This window comes from Necator americanus, chromosome III, assembly GCF_031761385.1.
Source record: "Necator americanus strain Aroian chromosome III, whole genome shotgun sequence".
NCBI classification, from domain to species: Eukaryota; Metazoa; Nematoda; class Chromadorea; order Rhabditida; family Ancylostomatidae; genus Necator; species Necator americanus.
Genome location: NC_087373.1, coordinates 24,483,597 through 24,506,494, shown reverse-complemented (window position 1 = coordinate 24,506,494; position 22,898 = coordinate 24,483,597). Strand labels below are relative to the sequence as shown.

Here is a 22,898-nt window from a genome sequence, read left to right as displayed (position 1 = left end):
AACAACAGCATTTACGACATACGTAAATCAAAAATAACATCAAATAACAATGCATACAATATACGAAGTAGCTTTGGAAAGTACAATAGAAGGATTTCAAACAGCCAAGCATAATAACTGTTAGCCATAACAAAACAAAAGAGAAGTGGGAATGTTCATGTGACTTTACCCCAAGTTGCATATCACAGGCGAATCCGTAGTGGCAGTAGAAGAGCGCATGAGAGAATGTTAAAAGCTAGGGGCGAACTGCTTCAACAAAGGAGCCTTTGAGCTAATAACACTACCAGTGTGGTTAAAACAAGTTACGAAGTAGGTCTTATGTGAGGTAAGCGAAATTAGTATTTATATAAGTTAGACTTGAACTTAAAATACATGACTAGCCGATCCTTAGCGTGTGTCAAAAAGTCAATCCCGTCAATCACACCGAGTTCCTAAAAAAATATGCTGACGTTAACAAAATAATGTATCGACTTTCTGATCTTCGTTACTTACACGAGAAAAATGAACAACGAGCATTTCTTACTTCTTTACATAGCTACCAAAAGTCATAAAAAGAGAGTCAAACGGTCAAAAGAATCGTTTCGACAGGAATTACAGAAGGACGACGCTGTCATACTATACGTCCAAACCACATACGTATGATTAGAAGCGTTCAAATGTGAAATGATTCAGCTAAATGGAAAAGAACGACTCTCATTCAAGAATAACTACACCTATCGTAGAAAGATACAAGGAAAGCAAATAGCAACCAGTAAAATCATTGAAGTTCTTTTGAGACGTAGTGATAAATGAATGGACTCCCACTACATAAACAAAAACCAGGTAACCATTTTTTATACAATTATAGCCAATGACATCGTACGCATTGGAGCGTAGCGGTTGGGATCGTGTAAGGATCCTCGCTGCCGCCAATCACCGCTGCAGTTCGCCATGGTCCCACCTCGATTCCAACCGCTGTCTCCACCGCACCGCTTCCGAGCGCGGCAGCTTGTGCAACGACGCAACGGTCCTTGCTTCATTTCATTTTGACCTAACTATACAACAAGAGGTAATGAGGTTACCTGCACACATAAGATATTCCAGATTCCCCAGAACAGATGTGGAAGAGGCATATAACGTCTAGCTTCGGCTATTAGCCGCTCGAGATCCTCCTCCCGTCTTCCTGTCAAAGAATGTCTTTGCAGTTCCGAAGGGGTTCCATAATTCTGCAATTAAAGAGAACCTAGGACGAATTCATGCGCTCCACTGCTTGTAAGGATAGGATGAGGTATGATAAAATGAAACGGTAAGACAATACAGTAGGGTCACCTTATACAACTGATCCAAGTATGCGCTGCAAAATCTTCGACAGAAATCTTTGTCTTCCATTGACTGAATATCTATCCCATAGAAAGGATGTGTAGTGAGATTATATGTCATGCCATGTTCAACGATATTGTTTGCGATTTCATATGCCCTACAACTGTTTCAGTCAGATTACCATGCTATTCCAGATGTCGTAAGTGATCCTTTTTCTTTCTGTAAAGCATGTCTTCCATTGACTGAATATGCTTTGACATTCATACATAAAAGCGAATCATATGCACTATTTAGTCCACATCTCACAAAACACTATACTCCAACATTCTAGTATACGCATTAGAACGTTAACCTCTATCGCTACTAGAGCTGCAAAGAACTGAGAAATATGAACCAGACTTGAGTTGACCATGAATTAACATAAATACCTGTGATTGTAACAGCCAAATTCAAAGTCGATTATAACCAATCTGTCCTCATCTTTCTTGAAATTTTTTTCTTTGGCGTCCCGTAGAAGGACGTTTGAAGGCTAAACGTAAGTTCTTTGGGAAAGACATTACAGAAGAAAACATGAACGACCAACCACAAGATCGTTGTGGCAGAAAACTGAAGGACACTGCTGGCTTTCCAAGAACCGTTCTACTTCGTTGATTTCTTCCTCGAGCTGCTCAATGGTCAGGACATCCGGAAACTGCAATATTCCACACTCTATCTCACATAACAAATTCTCCAAAACTGATTCGCGACGGTTTCATTCATCATTTTTTCTTCGAGTTGGAAATGCGGAGAATGATGAAAGGAACCTTTAAATGTTGTAAAATATTTCCCTTTCTCAGGAAGTAATGAGTTCCAGGGAAATGGTTGCAGTTTCAACGGTAGGTCTCTTTTTGTCCTCAACTTTCTGTAAACGAATTTCAGTAGTGAGCATTAAGTTTCACTTGTACTTTCAAGGAAAATGAAGATATTTGAAGAATCTATGTCAGATAATTGTCACAAATTTACAATCAAAAGAGTCGTTACAACATTAGTTTGTAGAAAAACTTTTGTGAGTTTGTGGTATTGTAAACAAGCCTCAACATCCCATCCATCATGGGTTCGTCATCGTTTGCAGCAAGAATCTGTCCAATTTTTCAACAAAAGGTGTCTTGTGTGTCAAACATTCATTCCGATACAGCTGATTTACTTAGAAAAGGTGCGTGAACTTCAAACAACTTCAACATTCAAATGGAAGTGATACAATGCCTCAGCCAGACCAGAGCAAGGTCTTACTGAGTAAGTGATTTTACCTACCTTAACATTAACCTAGATTTTTTAACCTAGATATAACCTGTTTCAGATATCTTACCACACTTACGGGGCCAATGAAGAGGTATGCGGTCATTAATCTTTCATGTAACTCGTTAATTCACAAATGTAAAAACAAAATACATCCATACAGAGAACTAGAAGACAAACATTAGAACTATTGGGGTTCCGATAATTCCCAGTTTGAAAGGTTCCATTTGGATTTATAGAAGTTACGAAAAGTTGTAAACTGCATATTTTTGTATGTATATTTGGATCAAAACGACATGAAGCACGGACAGTTGCGTAAGCGGCTGCGCACGTAGCCGTGCGGTGGAGACAGTGGCTGGAATCGAAGTGGGACCATGGCTTTGTAGCGAAGAATGGTGCTAGCTCTACTTGGTCCCAACCGCTACGTCCACCGCACCACTAAGAGCGCACCAGCTTACGCAACTGTCCGTGTTTCATGTCGTTTAGACCCGATTATAGAAGCAAATATTAGACGCATAACATACAAATTACCCAAGTCACACGACAAGTATGAGCATTTCAGCAGCAGTTGATTTTTTTTTCAACTGTTACGAAAGCTTATCAAGAGAAAGAGACTGACTTCTACATGACCGCCTACAGCTGTGTTCTCCAAGACAATGGGTCCACCTCCATTTTTTACGTATTTGGCAAGCCAAATTCGACATAGAGGAACCATTTGAGGAGACTTCGGTAAAGGCATTTCGATGTTGTTAATTTGTGCATTCAAAGCTGCCACAGAAGCGACGAATCTAGGAAGAATAATTCATTTAATAGTTTTCGAAGGATGTTGTCTTGTCTGCCCGTTCTTCTGAGCGTCTGATCACTTAATTGCCAGCTCCATTTTGAACCAATTCGGAACAAACCTTCCTAAGGACACATTGCGACCGCGCCAGATTGCAGTCTTCTTTTCGTAACACTGTATTGATTAAGTCATTGGTAGCAACGAATTTATTGACTTTAGCTCACTTTTGGTCTATAGTCTGGGAACTTGGCAGGTTTGGTTTCTACATGTGATAAATACGAATACTACTATTACACGTTTGATGAAAAAAAAATTGAAGTTATCTATTTTTACTAACGGGGCGGGTGTGGCGCAGTCGGTTAGAGGTCCGTTGTAGCCACACGGTCGAGGGTTCGAATCCGCCCCAGTGCTCACCAAGCCTTTCATCCCTCCGGGGTCGATAAATTGGACTTGTCTGGGAGGATAAAAACACTGACTTGATCATCGGCTGGCCCCCGCAAGTCATTGTATAGGGCAGATACACGTTCGTAAATCTCAAACAATTCTGAATTGAAGTGAACGTGGGAGCGCATCCCAAGCGGATTGATTAACGCCAGAAATGTTGTCCTTTATCCTTTTATTTTTACTAACGGTTTTGCTCGGAGATCAAAACTGCACCCAAAAACATGAATTCCCTTTATTTTTTTAAACAAGTTTTTGAGAGCGCTTGACAGAGCTTACGGCGTGCCTACGTGGCGTACCAACGTACCAGATTAGATATTTTTTTGTAAAAGGCCATCATATCTGTAGTCAGCGTATTCCAACGTAAGCGGCGCTTCTGCGGCAAAAAGTCAAGATCAGTATCTTGCGACATATCTCTATTGTTTACAAACACCCCAAACTTGACGCTTGTGGATTTAGAAGTTTCACATTTTCCCCAATTACTGGAAAAGGGTTTCTAGCTCGTCATTTGCAGCGAGAAATATAAATATTACAAATGATAGGCGCAGAACTGCAACTATTGTGGAGAGCCTTAACCAGAAATTCTGTTAATGTTACAACTTACTTGCCGTACATCTCTTCCTTTGAGAGCATTCGACTGGGAAGGTACTCCTCAATTCTCCCCCCAGGAAATATACCTAACAGCTTCGGGCCGACTCCATGAGCTGAAAACCGATTCTGAAGTAGTGCGAAATTTGTTGAAAACTTTGAAAGGAATGGAATGACAGATAAAATTAGAAAATGACAATTCCGTTATGAAAACGGATCAGGAGATGGCGACAAATTTAAATAGATAAACCTTCAGAAGAAGGAGCTCAAAAGGATATTAGTTCTCTTTCTCGTTTCCCTGGAGGTCGGATGAACACTGAGGATGAAGAATTAAAGGATAAAGTGAAGGATAAAGTGTCTTGCGTTAATCAATCCGCCACGATTGGGATGCGCCAATCACGTTCACTTCAATTCAGAACCGTTTGAGGTTTACGAACGTGTAACTGGCCCATACAATAACTTGCGGAGGCAAGCCGATGTGTCAAGTCAGTGTTTTTTTTAATCCTCCCAGACAAGTCTGGTCCAATTTATCGACCTCGGAGGATTGAAAGGCTTGGTGAGCACTAAGGCGGATTCGAATCTGCGATCGATCGTGCAGGAAGCGGAACCTCTAACCGCTACACTACACCCGCCCATGAATGAAGAATTATTGAGACACAATAGCTAAAGGCACTTTCTAACACTTCTTTCCCAATGTATAAAGTTTGAAAAACGTTTTTGAGTTCCGATAGGTGTGCTACCTCAGAAAGCTCTATTTCTGCTCTACGAAACAAACCTTGAAAGCAGTGTATCACGAAACTGAAGCATCTATGGGCAAATATAGAGTTCGGGATGTAGATTACGAGTATTAGTGTGATCCAGCTCATTTTTCCCTAATCGTCCTGAAAAACGGTGTGGAAGACGATTTCCTCTATGAAATAAGTTAAAACCCATCTTTGTTTATGCTCCGGTTCACTCAGCAGCCCATTAGATGATTTTACTTCAATAAATGCAAATGCAAATGGTGCATTTTCACGTTTCTCGTAGAATTAAACTCCGTTTTGGAAGCCGCTGAAGAGAAATCAAATGGAGCCGCGCTCTTAAGAGTAATCTACACCTCAAACTCTACATTTGTCCATAGACCACCACATCGTCGGTTTCGCGATGCGCTGCCTTTAACTGTCTCAAACGTTGAAGACCTATCTGATTTATGAAAAGGTCACAACTAGGTTAAAAAGCCGCCAAGTTAAGAACTCATCGCTACAAATGTGCTCACCTATAAAAAGAGAACAATGTTGAATGGGACAGTCGACGCGTTCCAAATACATGAAAGAAAAGTAAGCTAAGAAACATATTAAAGACATTTCTAGGAAACTGACCGCGAGAAACTATAATCTCGACATGTCTATTTTCATTAATTCAACACCGCAATAAACACCTCTGAAATACCCCATGCGATTACCGTATGATAGAAGAAAGAAACTGTAAAGAAAAGAAAACGAGCCGAGTTCAGTTCGAACTCCTTCAAAAGTCTAGAAGTGTTTTTTTTTCTCACGTGTAATACTTAAGGCAGACAATTCTCGATTAAGAGACAGTTAGGAATGAATTTAATGAAGATGAAGAATGTTTTTTTTTTTAGCAAAGCTGTTCGGAAAATATTTGATATAACCGAAGAGGCAAATGCGAGGTATTTTCAAGAAAGATTCTTGAAGACACACTGTGATCGTCTGCTTACGTTGATGTGCGAAAAATATGTCGTTTGAAAAATGTTATCTCGCATCCAAAAAACCGGCGTTTCTCGGTTTGGGACACGTTCCACAAATTTCACAACTGGATTTGTTTCCCCGAAGACTTAACTTTTTCTTTGAGACATTTTTCACAGCCTAAAATAAGTGGAAATGTTTCTGATTTCTCGGTCAATAAAGCAATAAGAAGTCGGTGTAGCACAGCCGGTATGAGATTCCGCTGTGAGTGCACGATCGATAACTGGTTCGAACCCGTCCCAGTCCCAACCAAGCCTTCCACGCCTTCGTGGTCGATGATTTAGCACTAGACTTATCGTGGAGGATTTAAAAAAAAACACTGAGTTAACACAACGGCCCGGCATTGGAAGTCAATGTAAGGCTGCAAGCGCGTTCATAAATCTTTAACGATTCTGAATCTAAGTCAAACGCGCTAGCGCAGCATCGTAGAGATTGATCAACGCCAAGCACTTTATCCACTTTACCAATTAAAACCATGGAAATTGCAACATAATCACTTAAAACATTGCTGCACTTTCTTGTAAAAAAAAGTTGCGTTCCGTTGAATGAGAACTTTCGGCAGTATATATATATATATATATATATATATATATTTTTTTTTTATATATATATATATATATATATATCTGGATTTAAAGAATTCTAAAGATAAAACTTAGGTGGAATCCTAAGTCATATACCTCAAATAAAGCGAGAAAAGAATTAATCACACACACTCTTCCTTCCCCTTAACTTTTTCCTGATCATCGCTTCTGTCATCATAGTTATTAATTTGGAATGACCCCATGAAACAGAGAAAAGTTCATAGCTAAACAAATACAAACCATTTAAGGACGTGAAAATGGCAACTTCTTTCATCAGTTGCAAAGTGTCCGTCCCTGTTTGAATTCGAAGTAGTACTGTCCTTGGCTCAATCCCCATGATGGGAACTTCGGGAGCAAGTGAACACCGAAACACCAAGTTTGTTAGACCTCCACTGAAAATACTGAGGTATCGAAAAGGCAGAAACAGCATCCACCATCTAACCAACACTTATTTAGTTTGGATTTATGTTCATGATCATAAACACGAATGTTTGCCACTTTACGAAAAAAAAAAGAGCTTCAAGTCTTTTTGACCTGACTATCAAAATCCGCGAAAATCAGAGATGCTGGTAGCGGTAGCGAGTTGTCATCACTACAGCTTTGAACCGTAAAATCAAATACGCACATTTTGCTTATTTTTGGTGTTAATGCGAGCTAAGAAAGTAGCTCACCACATTACATCTACTGTGGAAGGGGAAGAAGCGAACCAGCGCGCAGAAGACGAAGCCGTATGCCAGAATCCGCGATTTGTTGACATCCTGCCACAGTCATTCTCCCTTGACTCACTTGCTTACTGTGTTGCATGTTACTGCGGATTGTCTACAACTTTGTCAAAGTGTGTCATCCACAATCAGTTTGCCTTTCTAATTTATATCCTAAGCAAAAAACTTTCGTAAATGTTTATATCTACGTAAACAAGCGACTTTGATGGGCATACGTACACTTCAGCGTGACAAAGTGAACAATGGTTATCAAGGGGTCGATGTTCCGCCTCGACATTGAGCGTATCATGTCTTGAGTTTGACAGCAACCTTTTGCAATATAGGAGAAATTCCTTCTATATAGCAGTGCAGATTATATAGCCCTTGCGCTATCTACACTCCAATGACTGATTTAAGAACAGCAGGACAATCATGTGCTGGTAATATTCAAACGAGGTAACCCCCATTTTGCCATCTGATCAGATATGAAGCGAAGATTGATGTAGAATGTCTTTCGTTCAATCCTCTCTCAACGCATTACTTCGTTGCTGAAAGCACCCCAACACGCACTTCCAGACCATTACTCGATTTTCTACAAATGCAAAAAACATCGGCAGAAGGTTCAGAGGTCTCTCACAAGTGTGGAAGTGTGTGATGTGTTTATATGTCCATCAAAATAGTTTTAGACATCATTGGGACCTTTGCAATGAACGAAAAGACAAACTAGATCATTTCAGAGGAATTAGTTTCGTCAATGAACTCTTCAACTGACACAGTACGATTGGTTACACTAATAGTACATCCATTGATCTTTTTCAAACTACTAATTCTGATTAGTAGTTTGAAAAAGTCCTGTTGTGACGATTTTGATTAAGCGTTGTGTTGTGACGATGAAAAAGTTAATTTGTGACGATTCTGAAAAAGCGTTGTGTTGTGATTAGTAGTTTTTCAAACTACTAATCAGAATCGTCACAACAACACAACAAATGTGGAAACCGAGTTCAGGAGTCTTCGGACCGTTGAAAACATAGTCATAATCTAGATAATCCGATGAGGTTAAAAGCAGAATGACATCGCACTCATATACTTCAGACAATGACAAAAAAGCATTACTTAATTAAGAGATATATGCTTGTATTTTGTATAAGCTATCATTGAGGAAGAACAATGCTAGTGTGATTTATCGAGGATAAAATAACTATTATTCTGCCCTACACTTGCTAACTGGACAAGTCGTTCAAGGTATGCCAAGAACAAAAACCATTGAAAACGTATTCACCTCATCTTAGATAATGAGAACTTCGATATATCCACATGCTCCCACGCTCCTCCTAAATAATGGGCACACAAATCTCGAGCTCTTGTAAGTATATATTCATCCCTTGTCGAACTGTCGAACCTCGAAAACACATCCTAAAACGGAAACTATATATTTATATTTTGCAGGAAGGACTGTGAAAAAATACTGAAGTGCACGAGAAACTAAGCACTACAAAAACACTAGGAATGTTCAAGTACCAGCATTTATGACTTGGACTTGAGACAATCATGGATAATCTTTAAGAGGGCACAGTGTTAAGTTATAGCTGCGTGAAAACGACACGAAGCACGGTGCAGTTCCGTGGGCGGCTTCACTCGAAGCGGCGTGGTGGAGATAGCAGTTGGAGCTTCATGCCGTTTTGACTCTACTACATGTGATTTGGAATTCTTAGCCATGGTAGCGCAAGTTTCACCATCACAAATGGGCTTCAACACATGTGATAATAATTTGAAGTGTTGGAAATGGACACATGCGAACAAACGTCGTTCGAATAATGAATGAAATAAGATGCAAAAAGCATCAAAAACACATCAACTAGAAGAAATATCCCTCACATATGAAGTTATTTAAAGGGATTCCATTTTCATTTTTTCACCTAAGAGGAGATTTTTCATTATTCCCTAATAATACTGGCTGCTCTAACATCGGTGTAGTTTTAATGTTACTATGTAATTTTGCATCCATCAAGTGTTCCGCAGATATATGTAACACCTAAGAGGAGATTTTTTCGAAGTTCAAAATTGGGTAGGAAAATTTGGCGGACGCAGTTCGAAGCAAGGTAACTATCGATAGATTCCCGAAGAATTTCTTGACTCTCGTTTTGTAACAACGCGATAACCTCGATCCGTCTCTGCAGTGTTACAACAAAACTACTGCTGCGTCAATACAAATACTGTTCTTACTGTATAGTAGATCCACATCAAATTTTGACCAGCTAGGTTACTTGCAATGTTGACCACAATAACAACATCGCTCTTTCACCACAACAACGTTGTGCCTGCCCCTACTCGATCCACGTATTATTAGTGGCTAGAATTCTCTTTAAAGGCATCACCCCACGAATCTGAGGTGGTGCAGATTCCAGGTGGAGTATTCGTATACGGGATGGGAGACTACGGAGAGGGAGGTGATTCCGTCCATTTCTTGCTAATTGCTGTAAAAAACGGCCCGGAAGATGTGGCGCCGCGCAAGACTGGCGTGCTCCAATCGAACCTCTTGTACAAAATGGTGCGCCAAAACGAATGAAGCCGTATCTTCCGGGCCGTTTTTTACGGCAATTAGGAAGAAATGGACGGAATCACCCTCATCTTCGTAGTCTCCCATCCTTTATACGAATACTCCACCTGAAATCTGCACCACCTCAGATTCGTGGGGTGATGCCTTTAAATGGGTCCAATGACGGAAGTAAGCTCACAGGTAGTTGAAGATCTGTTTTAGTGCTACCAGTATCATAGTGAAAGTAATTCTCATTTACTAACTCTCATCTTTGAGTGCATTCGCTACCGGATCTAGTTAGAACACTTCAATGAAATCTCGTACATATAAGTAATAAATTAAAAGAGCTTTACTATGCTAAACGATATTACATTCGTGAACAACACCTTAGACGTTTATTGCAAACTTATTACTAATACCAAGGAATTTGACACCATTACAGATGGCCGTCCCAGTTTCTCCTAGCTATGCATGTGGTATACTTGTTTCATATGGTGAAAAAAGCAAATGTATGTCCATCCCTGTCCAGGGAGTAGTAACAAGCTATGAGTAGTATAATACAGCATATTTCGTCACCGAATTTCTTCAGCCAAGTGAGTGCGTCGCGCATGCCGCAATCGGCGCTCCACCTCCATTTAAAGGCATCACCCCACGAATCTGAGGTGGTACGGATTTCAGGTGGAGTATTCCTATACGACATAGTAGATTGTGGAGAGGAGGAAGATTCCGTCCATTTCTTCCTAATTGCCGTAAAAAACGGCCCGAAAGATGCGGCGCGTGCACAAGGCTGGCGCGCTCCAACTCGAACTCGTTGTAGAAAGTAGCGCGCCGGAACGCTCGAAGCCTTATCTTCCGGGCCGTCTTTTTACGGCAACTAGGGAGAAATGGACGGAATCTCCTTTCTCTCCATAATCTACGACCCCGTATACGAATACTCCACCTGAAGTCCGTACCACCTCAGATTCGTGGGGTGATGCCTTTAATACACACTCCGCGCCGACTATACGGCATGTGTTAATAGCAACTAACATCTAATAAAAATTAACTCACCAGAACATCTTCATCTTCACTGTGTTCAGATCCAGGAGACATTCCACAAAGAAGTTTCGGGCTCGATTGTGCAACAACCAACAGAAAAAAGTGAACTAAACCAAAACAGATGACATTTAGATTAATCCCGAACGAAGAAAATGTCACATGATGCAAAACAATGAAAATTCATGGCAATATTTAGGGCCCAATTAGAATTTATGTGCTTTATGTCTTCATGCCTTTACAGCTGAAATACCCTTAGACTGAGATAAGCTAGGTTTTGAGATTTTTCACGCTAACTTATGATTTCTTGGTTTCCCAATGAGGTTCCCAACTGAAACGTGAGGCCACTAATAAAGTTTCACCAAGACCTCGTTGGCAATAAGGAAACATAAATCCAGTTCAAAATGCCAAGGATTCAAGAAGAGAAGACTTGGAGATTGCTGGACATGCCAATTTACTTCTAGGCACTCTTCACTACATATTGCACATAACAGTCCAGTGGATGTATCGCATAGAAAAAATAATGCTTCGGCATGAAACACCGTGCACCTCCGTAGACGGTTACGCTCGAAGCGGTGCGGTGGAGCGTAACACAACTTAACAACTGCACCGTGCTTCATGTCGTTTTGACCCGACTATACTTTGCATTTTGTCTGTATTTGTAGCATGTAACATGTGGGTGTATATTTCCTACTTGGAAGTTATACAAAAGCGTTGGTCCCTATGACGGTCTTACTTGATTTCAAGCTTTACCAGTAGTTTTTTTTTTTTGGAAGGATGGAAGTGCGTACACATCATTTTGCAATGACTTGTACGTTACAGACTCTCTCTAAGCAAAAATCTCAATACAAAGGGCGTAAACTCGCTGTTTTACGAAAATGAAATGATTCCAAAGTATCTCCATAAGATTTTGCACTAAAATTTCACGCGAAAAAATAATCATGCATAAAGTGTCGTTGCACAAGGTGGGTAACGAAATATAGATATGAATACAACACAGCTATGAAATATGCAAATATACAGCTATGAAATATGCACACAAGGAGTCATTGCAGTGCACGCCGGAAGTCCATGAAAACAAAATTCATCTTTGTGAAGGAATTAAACAGCGTATACTTCGGTTTGGAATCAATTAGTATAAACATTAGGAAGAAAACGTCCATAGAGCACAAAAACCGTTCTCAACAGACAAGTGGCCTTCCCACTTGAGAAGTCAATAGCTCATCAACCGAGATTTTATCACTGATAGTGAATAGATCAGTCAGTCAGAGCCCTAAAACCTAAGGATGGGTCAAATGTAGTTGGAGGGGGGGCACTCTGACGCGACAGAATCGAACTGCTTTCCTGCTGTATTTTGTGTCATCGTGGCGGCTACTTCTATTCTTCCAGTACTGTAATAGCGTGCACTCAGAGCGCGAAAACGGTCATGGAGCACAAGTAGCTGAGTCGGTAGGAGCCCTAAAACTTAAACATAGGTCGAGGGCATACACGACATGTACGTTAAAGCTACTATGGAAAAGGGAAGACAGAGACGGGACTACTACTGCTTTAACTTCATCAAAATCTTCCAAGCAAGAGGGAAAATCTAGTTGTGGGGCCCTTCTGGACGATCTGTCTTACTTTTTACTCATTCATCTAGATCCTCTAGGACTAATGCATAGATCTTAGGGCCCTCACTGATTCACTTATTTACCTTCAGAAATAAGGGCGCCACCGAGTGGCCACCCTGAGCTACGTTTTACCCCAAACAAGCTTACGAGAAATGAGTAACTAATTCATATCATGTATACTTCCAAAGAAAGAAAGAAAAAGAACCGGAAATGGATTTCACAGCAATCCACGATCACTAAGCATGCATGCAACAACTTTCATTCACACATTTCCGACTTGTATTCGCAAGTTGGTGGGCCTGAAAAGGGTCACTGGGTTAGCCTCTATGGAGACTGTGCACATCCGCCTGCATCGCGACTTTAACGGGACTTCCACAATTGGGGCAAAGTCACTCCTTCCACAGCAATCCACGATCAGCGAGGCATTCCTTCTTCGACTTCTACGGAAGTTCCAGCCAAGCAGTAATCAGAGTGAAATCACGAAGAGTCAGCAAGTTAGAGACAGCCATCATGCAAACGAAATGGTCTAAGGACGAGAACGATTAACGTATCATCGACCCCGATGATAGATATGATAGATGGAGCTAGATCTCTGAAATATATCAGAGTAACTCAATTCAGTTGTGAGCGATTTTCTCCCGTACACAACACCTGGAGCTACATCTCTGACACAGCAGAGTTAATTTTGGAAATAACTTGTGAAAATAAATAATAAGATTCTTCATTTCTATAAGACACCAACTGTGTTGAGCGCATCAACGCTCAAAAATTTAGTCTCCAGATATGAGGAGTACACAACAAAGGCTGCTCTATGGACGTCTTTGCGCCTGTTGTGCTCCACGACCGTTTTCGCGCCCTGAGTGCAGGTCAGTACACGCTATTACAGTACTGGAAAAATCGAAGTAACCGCCACGACGACACAAAATACAGTAAGAAGGCAGTTCGGTTCTGTCGCGTCAAAGTGCCTCCCGCCACCAACATTTTACTCTCTAAGCTTTATTCTTCGAGGATCCATGACATGTAGGTTAAAAGCAGTACACCACAAATATGACGTGGTGAGGGAATGCGCTGGGAGAGCTAGGGATCGGGTTGTAATTGCGGTGGTTCCGCTCATCTCTCCCTGGTCGTCGTAAGAAACGGCATGGGGACCACTTTGGTTATTTCCGCTAGAATGCCCACCTATGCACATGTTCTGGTGGTTCTGGTCCCTTAGCAGCCTAACCATTGGTTACTTGAATAAGCCACCGAGAAGGCATCACTGTTATTCCACCGATTGCACTTGGACGCGGCGCTCACGTGCCTGCGAAAAATGTCTTCCACGCCGTTTCTTACGACGATCAAGGAGATATGAGCGGAACTACCACTGATCTCGCAATCCATAAACCTAGCTCTAGATTTTCCCTTGGATTCCACCATCGTGTCAGATTCGTTGTAGGCTTTCATTAACACTACTAAGAAAAAAAGGAGGATAGAGCCGGAATTACTTTAACTTTAACTACACCATACTCTCGAAACAGGTTTATTGGAGGTGAATAGCTGAATCATGTTATGTAGAACTTTCAGCGAAACCGAAAATGGCCTGCAATATGGCCTTTCCGCAATCCGCATTTCTCACTTAAGAACTGTATTTGCGCCCGAAAGTACAGTTCGATTAGAGCAGTGTTGAGTACCCCTCCAAATATAGTAGAATCAAAGCGGCATGGACCACGGTGCAATTGCGTAGGCGATTGCGCTCGAAACGATGCAGTGGAGCGTCGAGGTTAGGATCGGATAAGGTCCCCTTCTACCACAGTTCATTGCTGCAGTTCGCGATGGTCCTACCCCAATTCCAACCGCTATCTCCACACGTTTCAAGCGCAATCGCTTACGCAACTCCACCGCGCTTCATTTCCTTTTTATCCGACTATACATTTTATCTCTTATGAATCACGATATGGTTCGTAATTACGACTTTCCGTGACGCTTCGATCTCAAGTGAAGCAACACATTATTAGGCGTCATAATGCAACATATAAAAAATATAGTTAAAGTAAAGTAAGGGCCACAAAAAGTTTTAAGGGTCCCAGGTGGAGTATTCGTATACAGGATGGGAGACTACGGAAGGGTGATTCCGTTTCTTAACGACATTTTGTACAAGAGGTTCGATTAGGAAGAAATGGATGGAATCACCCCCCTCTCCATAGTCTCCCATCCCTTATACGAATACTCCACCTGAAATCTGCACCACCTCAGATTCGTGGGGTGATGCCTTTAACTGTCAGATGGCTGTCCCATATGGGAAAGCAATAGCTCATCAATCGATAGTTCATCACTAGAATTGAATAGCTGAGTCAGTAGAGGCTCTCAAACGTAACATTAGTCTTCGAAGATATATAATATGTAGGTCAAAGCTACTAAGAGAAAAAGGAAGATAACTATGGAATGCCTTAACTTCATCAAATTCTCCAAACACGTTCACTGGAAATAAATAGCTAAGTCATGTCACGTACTTTCCACGAAGAAAAAGAATGGAAAATGGCCTGAGATATGGCTTTTTCACAATCTGTATTTGACTGTTAAGAACAGTTTTTGTGCTTTAAGAACGATTTTTGCGCTCTGAAGTGTACTTCGATCAGAGCAATGTTGAGTGGTGTGATGTGATGTGTACGATGTGCCACCGCATATCCGAGAGGCCAATGAGCGTCGATAATACCATGCGACTCCTGACAGCGTCCCAATCGCCACAGTGGCCTGACCGCTCTTTTTGTGCTACGTCTCACTGATGCCCTGTCCACTTCTTCCACTTCGTGAGTCTGCTGCTCTTACGATGCCCTTTTCGAAACGAAGAAGGGAAATGCCTGGTGATTGAGGTTCTCTAAGACTTTGGATAGAATGGAGTTGTTTAGAAAGTATACAAGAGTGAAATATCGTTTAGAAATGTGAGCGGAAGTGTTTATTATCCTGTTCTGAGTTGTTAGATTGAAACAGTGGAAATACAAGAGATGTTTCAAAAAATGTTCTACTGATCGATGTCGTACTATTCTTCTCTACTTTTTCTGCTTTCTATGCATTTCGTTCTGCAAATTTAGTTAAGTAAAACTGGCCTTCAACGCCTGACGTGGCTCACAGGCATGCACTGTACCTAAAGGGGTGTCTTGAAGATGCAGATGGTTCTGTCCCTCACTAATACACTTAACCTGTCATACTAATTTTATGCAGAGATTGGATAAAAGCGAAGCGATAAGGTTTCAAATAGATAGGATTAAGGGATATGTGCGAAATAATAAAGACTGATCGCTGAAAATTTAAGTATTATATTCACTGCATTCATGTCTTGTGATGATATAACAGATTACCCGGTATAACTGGAAATTTTGGCCATAAAGGCACTGTGCGCATAATTGTTATAGTTGAAAGTTGAACATGAACTCGTTGAAAGATATTGTTACGAACACATACTTATGCGCTGCGAGCTCATATACAGATAGGGTGTGAAATTTTTTAAATTATGGGATGAGTGAAAAGATATGCATGTTATTGTTTTCTCTGCACCATGTTTTTGCTACAATCCATATGTGTGGAGTTTCTCGTCCTTTATTTTCGATAACCAATCTACCATGTTCGTATATCAGAGCTTGCTGCGACAGTTCGCTTTTTACTCCTCTCCCTCCCAAATTAGCAGTTTTACCCACATCGCGAGCGTCATTGGTTCGAGTGCAATAGGGAGGGAGGGCAGCAGGAGTCTAGGTGTTCCAAGGAGGCTCCCTGGCTAATGGAGCTGCAGCTGTGACTAAGCGGAGGTGCTCCGTTGAAGGCAGGTCAGCAGCAGCCAGCCGATCGTGGGTAGCTCTTGTCCCGCACCCCATGAAGCACGGGGAAGGGTAGATAACGGTTGGAATTGAGGTGGGACTATCGCAAAATACAGCGAGTCACTTCGAGCGCAGCCGCTTGTGGAAGTGCACTGTGCCTCATTGACTCTACTATAGTTATTCGATCGAGAAACAATAGATTGTGCTAGGGTGTGGTGCGGCGCCTAAACTATATTACTGTGCTCACCGGCAAGATATCGGCGGGCAAAGTCTGCTATTAAAGGCATCACCCCACGAATCTAAGGTGGTGCAGATTTCAGGTGGAGTATTCGTATACGGGATGGGAGACTATGGAGAGGGGGTGATTCCGTTCATTTCTTCCTAATTGCCGTAAAAAAACGGCCCAGAAGATGCGGCGCCGCACAAGGCTGGTGCCACCAGTCGAACTCCCTGTGGAAAATAGTGCGCCAGAACGTCTGAAGCCGTATCTTCCGGGCCGTGTTTTACGGCAATTAGGAAGAAATGGACGGAATCACCCTCCTCCCCATAATCTACGACCCCGTATACGAATGCTCCACCTGAAATCCGTACCACTTCAGATTCGTGGAGTGATGCCTTTAATCAGGTGTACCACTGAACAATCGTTTATCGCATTCTAAAAGCTAATTATAACCCAACATTCGAACAAAGACGCCAGCGTACGCCTGGGACATCACAGAGATCTTGTACCAAACAAACGGATTGTATTATAAAGAGGGAAAGCGGATTTGCAGTCTGGCAGCGGCGGTCGAATGTCACCATCACATCGTCACAATTAATAGCTGTCTTCAGTGGGGGTAACTGTCACTGTGTTGCAGTCGAGGTCTTAACCCGATAAAGTCGTGATAAGCTTCCAAGTCGCGGGTGTCTTTGGAAGTAACTAACAAAAGACTACAAATTTGGTTTCCTCTTACTTAAAAAGAAGAGGAAGACTCGGTAACTCGAAGAAGAATTTGACGATTTGATTTGACGTAATTGTCCCAGAGGAAGCAAAGGAGAGCTTTCCGTTGATGTTGATTCGGTTCTGGCTGCCATTGGAAGTTTTGGTGAAGCCGGTAGTCACCCCGAGTGTTCTTGTCACAGAGGACCCAACTTTCGTTTCCGGTAGCAATATTCTGCAGAAACTCCCGGCGCAGCCGAAACAGCAGTGATATACCTTTGGCTTGAACACAAATACATACCTTTGGCTAAAAAGCCCCAGAACTACCTAGTTTTTCCCTGAGCCCCCAAGAAAAGAGGCGTGCTATTAGATGACAGATTTTTTCAAAAAGTAAAAAAAACAATTTGCCAGCCTGATTGAAGTATCTCCTTAGGACCTACGAATTTTACATACTCTTACGCTACAACGTATGTTAACAACTCTAGATTCCACCCAGAAACCAGTAATGACTGTGATATTTAGACTGATATTGTCTTTCTACTGTGCTACTAGATCATCGCGTTGTTCTTGGAGGCCACCTTCGAATTTCCTCAGAAGTCACTCTACAAGGAGAATACACGAATTGACCGATTTCTGAGGAGAACCAAGGTGAGCAAAATTAGGTCAATCAGTAGCTGTAAGTGATATTCCAGGTAGCGAAAACATCTACGTATTCAGCTAACTCAAAAGCATGACACAACGGTTATAGCGAGACGTATTCTAGAACATTAGGGCTTTTATTTAATAGTTGACAACGAGCGAGACAATAACATTGAACGTAGCGGTATATAAGCCACAGGAAGATCTTAAACATTGCTCTCTGTTTTCAACGCTACTTCAATAACATTCTACTGCAACACTACTTTTCTGTTACTTTAAGTCAATTATGAAGGGTAGTCAGCGAATAAAAATGAAGGGGCAGATTCAGAACTTTTGATTTCGGAGCAATTTTTTAGAATTTATACCAGCTCGTTTCCAACTGCGATACGGTGAGATCAAATCGCTGGAAGGGCTCTGTCGGTTTGTTTTTCTTGCCTATTGTGACAACTGGCAACAGACATTGTGATTGTAGAGCAGTACCTAATTTCTGTGAAATAATTGTTTATTGCGGAATGGGCGGTGAACTTGGTTGCAGAAACTGTGGCATTAAATGAGATGTAAGAAGTTAATTCACAGGTAACCATCACACTGTTTGAATATTTACATGAAGGCACATTACAGGTATATAGCACGAAAAATGTCGCAGACACAAATCTTACAGTAGCTGAAACTCAACGTCCGATGCTACATGACATTGACGAAAATGTGGTTCGATTTCCAGCGTTATCACAAATTTTCGCATGGTTGTTTGAAGAAGTAGCTTGATAACGTTCATTTTGTATTAGAAGTTCACTTTTTGTTTGGCAAGACAAAAACTGAGATTTGCACGGAATCACATATTGCGAATTTTGTTTTCTAATGTAAATCTCCCGTTTTGTAACTTCACTTCGGGAATCTATCAACCCTTACTTTTAGATGTATGGATGTATTTTATAAATTTGAAACAGCCAAATTCTGGCAGTTGCATGTTGTAGAGCAGCAGAGCCGATAAGTGCAAAACTTCCCAGGCGAAGGAAAATCCATACGAAAAATCATGTGTGAGATGTCGTCAAACTTGTAATTCTCACTCCGACAAACTGGAAATGGATCATAGTATAACTCTACACTAACACAACGAAAAAAAAACTACTTTTTCCCAAATAATCGTTCACTTTTCACAAGCTTCAGATTCTTCGAAAGAAAAAAAAATGAAAAGGAAAACTCTTGAAACGGATCAATATTAAGAAAAATATTAAAAAAATCCAAAACGAAAAATGCCATGAAGTAATCATAGGTATAATTATTAAATTGTTATTGATTAGTATTAATAAAAGTAACGCAACCAAAAAAACTAAATATTGGAAATATCGAGTTTGGATTGAAGCGTCGTTTCAAAAGCTTATTTTAAATTTCCGTTCAGCTCTTGAAAACAACAGAAGCCATACCCTTCCTAACAATTCTTTGGTGTTACTTCCAAGTAACAACATTTCTTCCTTGGAAACATGCTGACAGCGTGGATCGGCGTCTGTGCACGCCGATCCGAGTTGCAACTGTGTGGAATCACCACCATGGCTCTGAATAAAGTACTGTACTCCTCCAGCCCCAATAAAATCTAAGTTCTTTCTTAAATTTTTTAAATATGGATACTGCGTAGAAGTATCATATAGTGCGCGCAAAATAGCAGAGCTTCAAATTTGTCACAGCGGTTTCTTTCCACGTAAACAGATGTTCTAGGCCCACTTACGAATGATTCCCCTCTCGCGCTGATTCATCTCATCTTTTTTCTAACCTTTTTCACTGAGCTCCTCTCTCACTCTCCTCTGCCATGTCCCACTCGATGCATTCTCATTTGTTGCGGAACTTAGTCAAAGGTCTTAGATCTGCTATCGTACGTGTTTTTCCCCACTCCGAGCATTCTGAACAAAGCTACCTTTCTGTCTCTTTGAGCCTCTGAAAAATTCCAGTGCAATTTTCAATTCTTTTTCCTTTCCAGGTCAGATGTTAGTATTCACTGATTAACTGCAGTGAGAAGAATGTAGAATTCACATGTTTCACTGTTCCGGGAATGACAGCTAAAATCACGTATCCATGAGTTTGGGAAGAGTTGGAACTGCCACGGATACTCAGGTAATTTGAGAAGGCGCTGCGACAGCTCATCCTTGATATTTCAATAGTATCCTTCTGACCCGTACTCGCGACCCTATCCATCTTCCTGGGTTAAATTCTCAAATTGATATGGTGGGGTCAAAACATAACGAAATTAGGTGCAGATGCGCAATCTTTGCGCTCGAGGTGTGCGCTGTGGCACTGAAGGCTGCGATCGAGATGGGACTTAAAGGCATCACCCCACGAATCTGAGGTGGTACGGATTTCAGATGGAGTATTCGTATACGGGATCGTAGATTAAGGAGAGAAGGGTGATTCCATCCATTTCTTCCTAATTGCCGTAAAAAACAGCCCGGAAGATACGGCTTCGAACTTTCCGGCGCGCTATTTTCTGCAGCGAGTTCGATTGGAGCGTGCCAGCCTTTTGCATGTGCCGCATCTTCCGGGCCGTTTTTTACGGCAATTAGGAAGAAATGGACGGAATCATCCCCCTCTAATTAATCTACTATCCCCCAGACGAATACTCCACATGAAATCCGTACTAGCGTCCAATCCAATGCAATACAATCCAATACAGTAACCGAGAGTTCCGCTTCGCTCGTTGTCTGTAACTCTACCACGCCACTTCGAACACAGTGTACTGGACATCAAGTCCTTTTGACTCGGACGTTGAAATTACTCTGTCAATGATATTATGCCCGGATGTGAGAATCTCTACATTCCACACTAAACAACTATGACCTGTTTTCTGGCCCTGAATATGACGCTCCCTCAAGTTTCTATATCTACTACACTAAAAAATAAGAACCCCTTCAAATGTTTCATTACTTTCGTTACTTCCAACTTTCCACCCGAATGGCTGTTAAAATCTCGTAGTCGTGAGTTTAAAAGAGTTGGAGGTGTGATGAACACTTGTGTACTCCCGAGCTGAAATGGGTACTTACACTTTGAAACGGTGCCGTGGGTCTACGCTTTGGCCACTGCCGGTCTAGAACAGAGATGTTTCATCGTAAACCATGTTTACTCTTCCGAAGAAGCAAAAACACCCCTTTCTGTCAATTTTTAGTGTCTGTACACGCGTGTGGATTAGACTGTGTACACACGATAAACAATACAAATGGCGTGCACATCAGGTTGGCTTTTACACACGATTTTTTACACACGCATACCCTTCTCAGTTTCATAGTTTCTTGATCACACTTTGATCCGTCGGTGTATTCGACATAAACACCTATCACCGTTGCATCTTTTTGGGAGGTTTTCAATTCCCGGGAACCAGAAGCTGGAGGTGAAACTCAAAAAACAATCCACCGAAGACCGGAGGCGACGACCCTAAACAATTGGTTGTATGATGAGACGAGGTCTGGGGAACAGAGTGAATGGAGGACTGCTTCTCAACCCAGGGTCTCAGGTTGCCAAGGGAGTGGCCGAAGCGGTGTGCGCTCCGCCGCCACAAACCGCCTGTGCCGGGCCCGTAAGCATTCCCTGAATCGAGAACTGTTCAAACTCATCAACTCTCGCTTGCCTCAAGGCCGGTGTTAAGTTGTTCTCTGAGTCTCCGGGGGAACTGTAACCCTTCCAGAACGATTGAACACTGTAACATACTCGCGGTGAATACGACGGGTGATCATCGATGTGCGATTAAAAAAAAACTATGAAATTGTAAGGTGTGTTTGAAAATAATCAGTCCCTATAATCTAGTACAACCTATACATCAACATAGATTTCCTGTCATGTTTACCAATCGAGGAAAAAGTGAACTGTAGCGTGCGTTTTCGAGATATCCTCTATAGGGTTGCGATGCGTAAATCGGCTCCGTCGTAGAAAGTAGGACTGGTTTCAGTTGGAAAACTGCATACAACACATCCAATTTTTTACCCTTTTCCAGCTTCCTCTCGACCAAATCGAGTATCGATTTTTGACCCAGGGTTCTTTCGGTAATCAGGACAGACCAATCTGTAGTAAATCTATTAATCACGCATGCAATGTCAGTGCATGCTTCTTTCTCTTCTCATGGTTTCCGTAAGTGTAGTTTCCGTAAAGGTACGCATTGAGAGTCGTCACAAAACGTTCGTTCGTACGCTCTCCCAAGCAACGGTTATGTGAAAAGTTGAAAGACTATTTCATGACCAATATTGCAATATTGTTGTCATTTTGTCGCCTTCACTGTCCCCAATACTTGGATATTCCAAAATTTTAAATTCCTACCAAAATGAAACAAACAAAATAAAATCAATAGTATCCCATCTTTTCAGAAAATGAGGAGAAAAGGAAATGCATATCTGTGCATACTGGCGCTTATCCCTATATTTTCTCTGTTGAACCATATCGATGTCCAAATCTGTTAGGCAAAAAAGAATTCTTAACCCACACACGGAGGATTTTTCAGTGTTTCTACGCGATACTTATTGTTTTAAGTATGTTCGGTAAGTGTCGCGTAGGGACACTGAAGAGTGAAAAACATGATTGTTGTGATTTTATGGATTTTTCTTGTTTATTCAGTACATTCAAGATGAACCGAAGACAACGACACTAATCCGATGCAGGAACTCCGCATCCTCTCTTGTGGTCACCGTAATTCGGCTTTTTCTCGTACATGATTTCAAATCCGACAGCTTTTCAAGTCATACTTTCCTCTTCGCGAAAATGATTTTCATATCAATGCAACATTAGCATGCAGAATATGAAAAAGATCCGTTGCAATATTGTAGTTGAGGTGCAAACCAAAATAGGGTCTTGGTGTTTCCGTGGAGGTTGTTTCTAGCCGTTTCTAACTGTTTTTTCCTTTAATTTTTCCCAAGTGACTCTAGCTCTGCTGTGATTCTAAATCAAACAAAGAACGGCTGCGTTTTTGTTTGGAGTTCCATTACATGCT

General features: G+C 41.4%; 2 protein-coding genes across 3 annotated transcripts; one reads left to right on the top strand and one right to left on the bottom strand.

The window, feature by feature from the left end:
* Window positions 1-335: 335 nt before the first annotated feature.
* Window positions 336-16,667, bottom strand: RB195_010774 (uncharacterized protein; the record flags this gene model as incomplete). Of its 2 annotated transcripts, XM_064191919.1 has the most annotated exons (12): window positions 336-431; window positions 1,062-1,205; window positions 1,309-1,456; window positions 1,728-1,828; window positions 1,883-1,990; window positions 3,194-3,362; window positions 4,401-4,500; window positions 6,951-7,102; window positions 8,691-8,824; window positions 10,998-11,092; window positions 15,285-15,392; window positions 16,628-16,667. In XM_064191919.1, the coding sequence occupies 12 exons, from the start codon at window positions 16,665-16,667 to the stop codon at window positions 336-338; spliced, it is 1,395 nt and encodes a 464-aa protein (XP_064049501.1). The 2 variants fall into 2 exon arrangements, with proteins under 2 accessions (XP_064049501.1, XP_064049502.1); XM_064191918.1 differs by lacking the exons at window positions 15,285-15,392; window positions 16,628-16,667 and having other exon boundaries at window positions 10,998-11,039.
* A 762-nt stretch (window positions 16,668-17,429) lies between these two features.
* Window positions 17,430-18,436, top strand: RB195_010773 (uncharacterized protein; the record flags this gene model as incomplete). Its single annotated transcript, XM_064191917.1, has 4 exons — window positions 17,430-17,474; window positions 17,852-17,947; window positions 18,295-18,358; window positions 18,411-18,436. The coding sequence occupies 4 exons, from the start codon at window positions 17,430-17,432 to the stop codon at window positions 18,434-18,436; spliced, it is 231 nt and encodes a 76-aa protein (XP_064049500.1).
* Window positions 18,437-22,898: the final 4,462 nt, after the last annotated feature.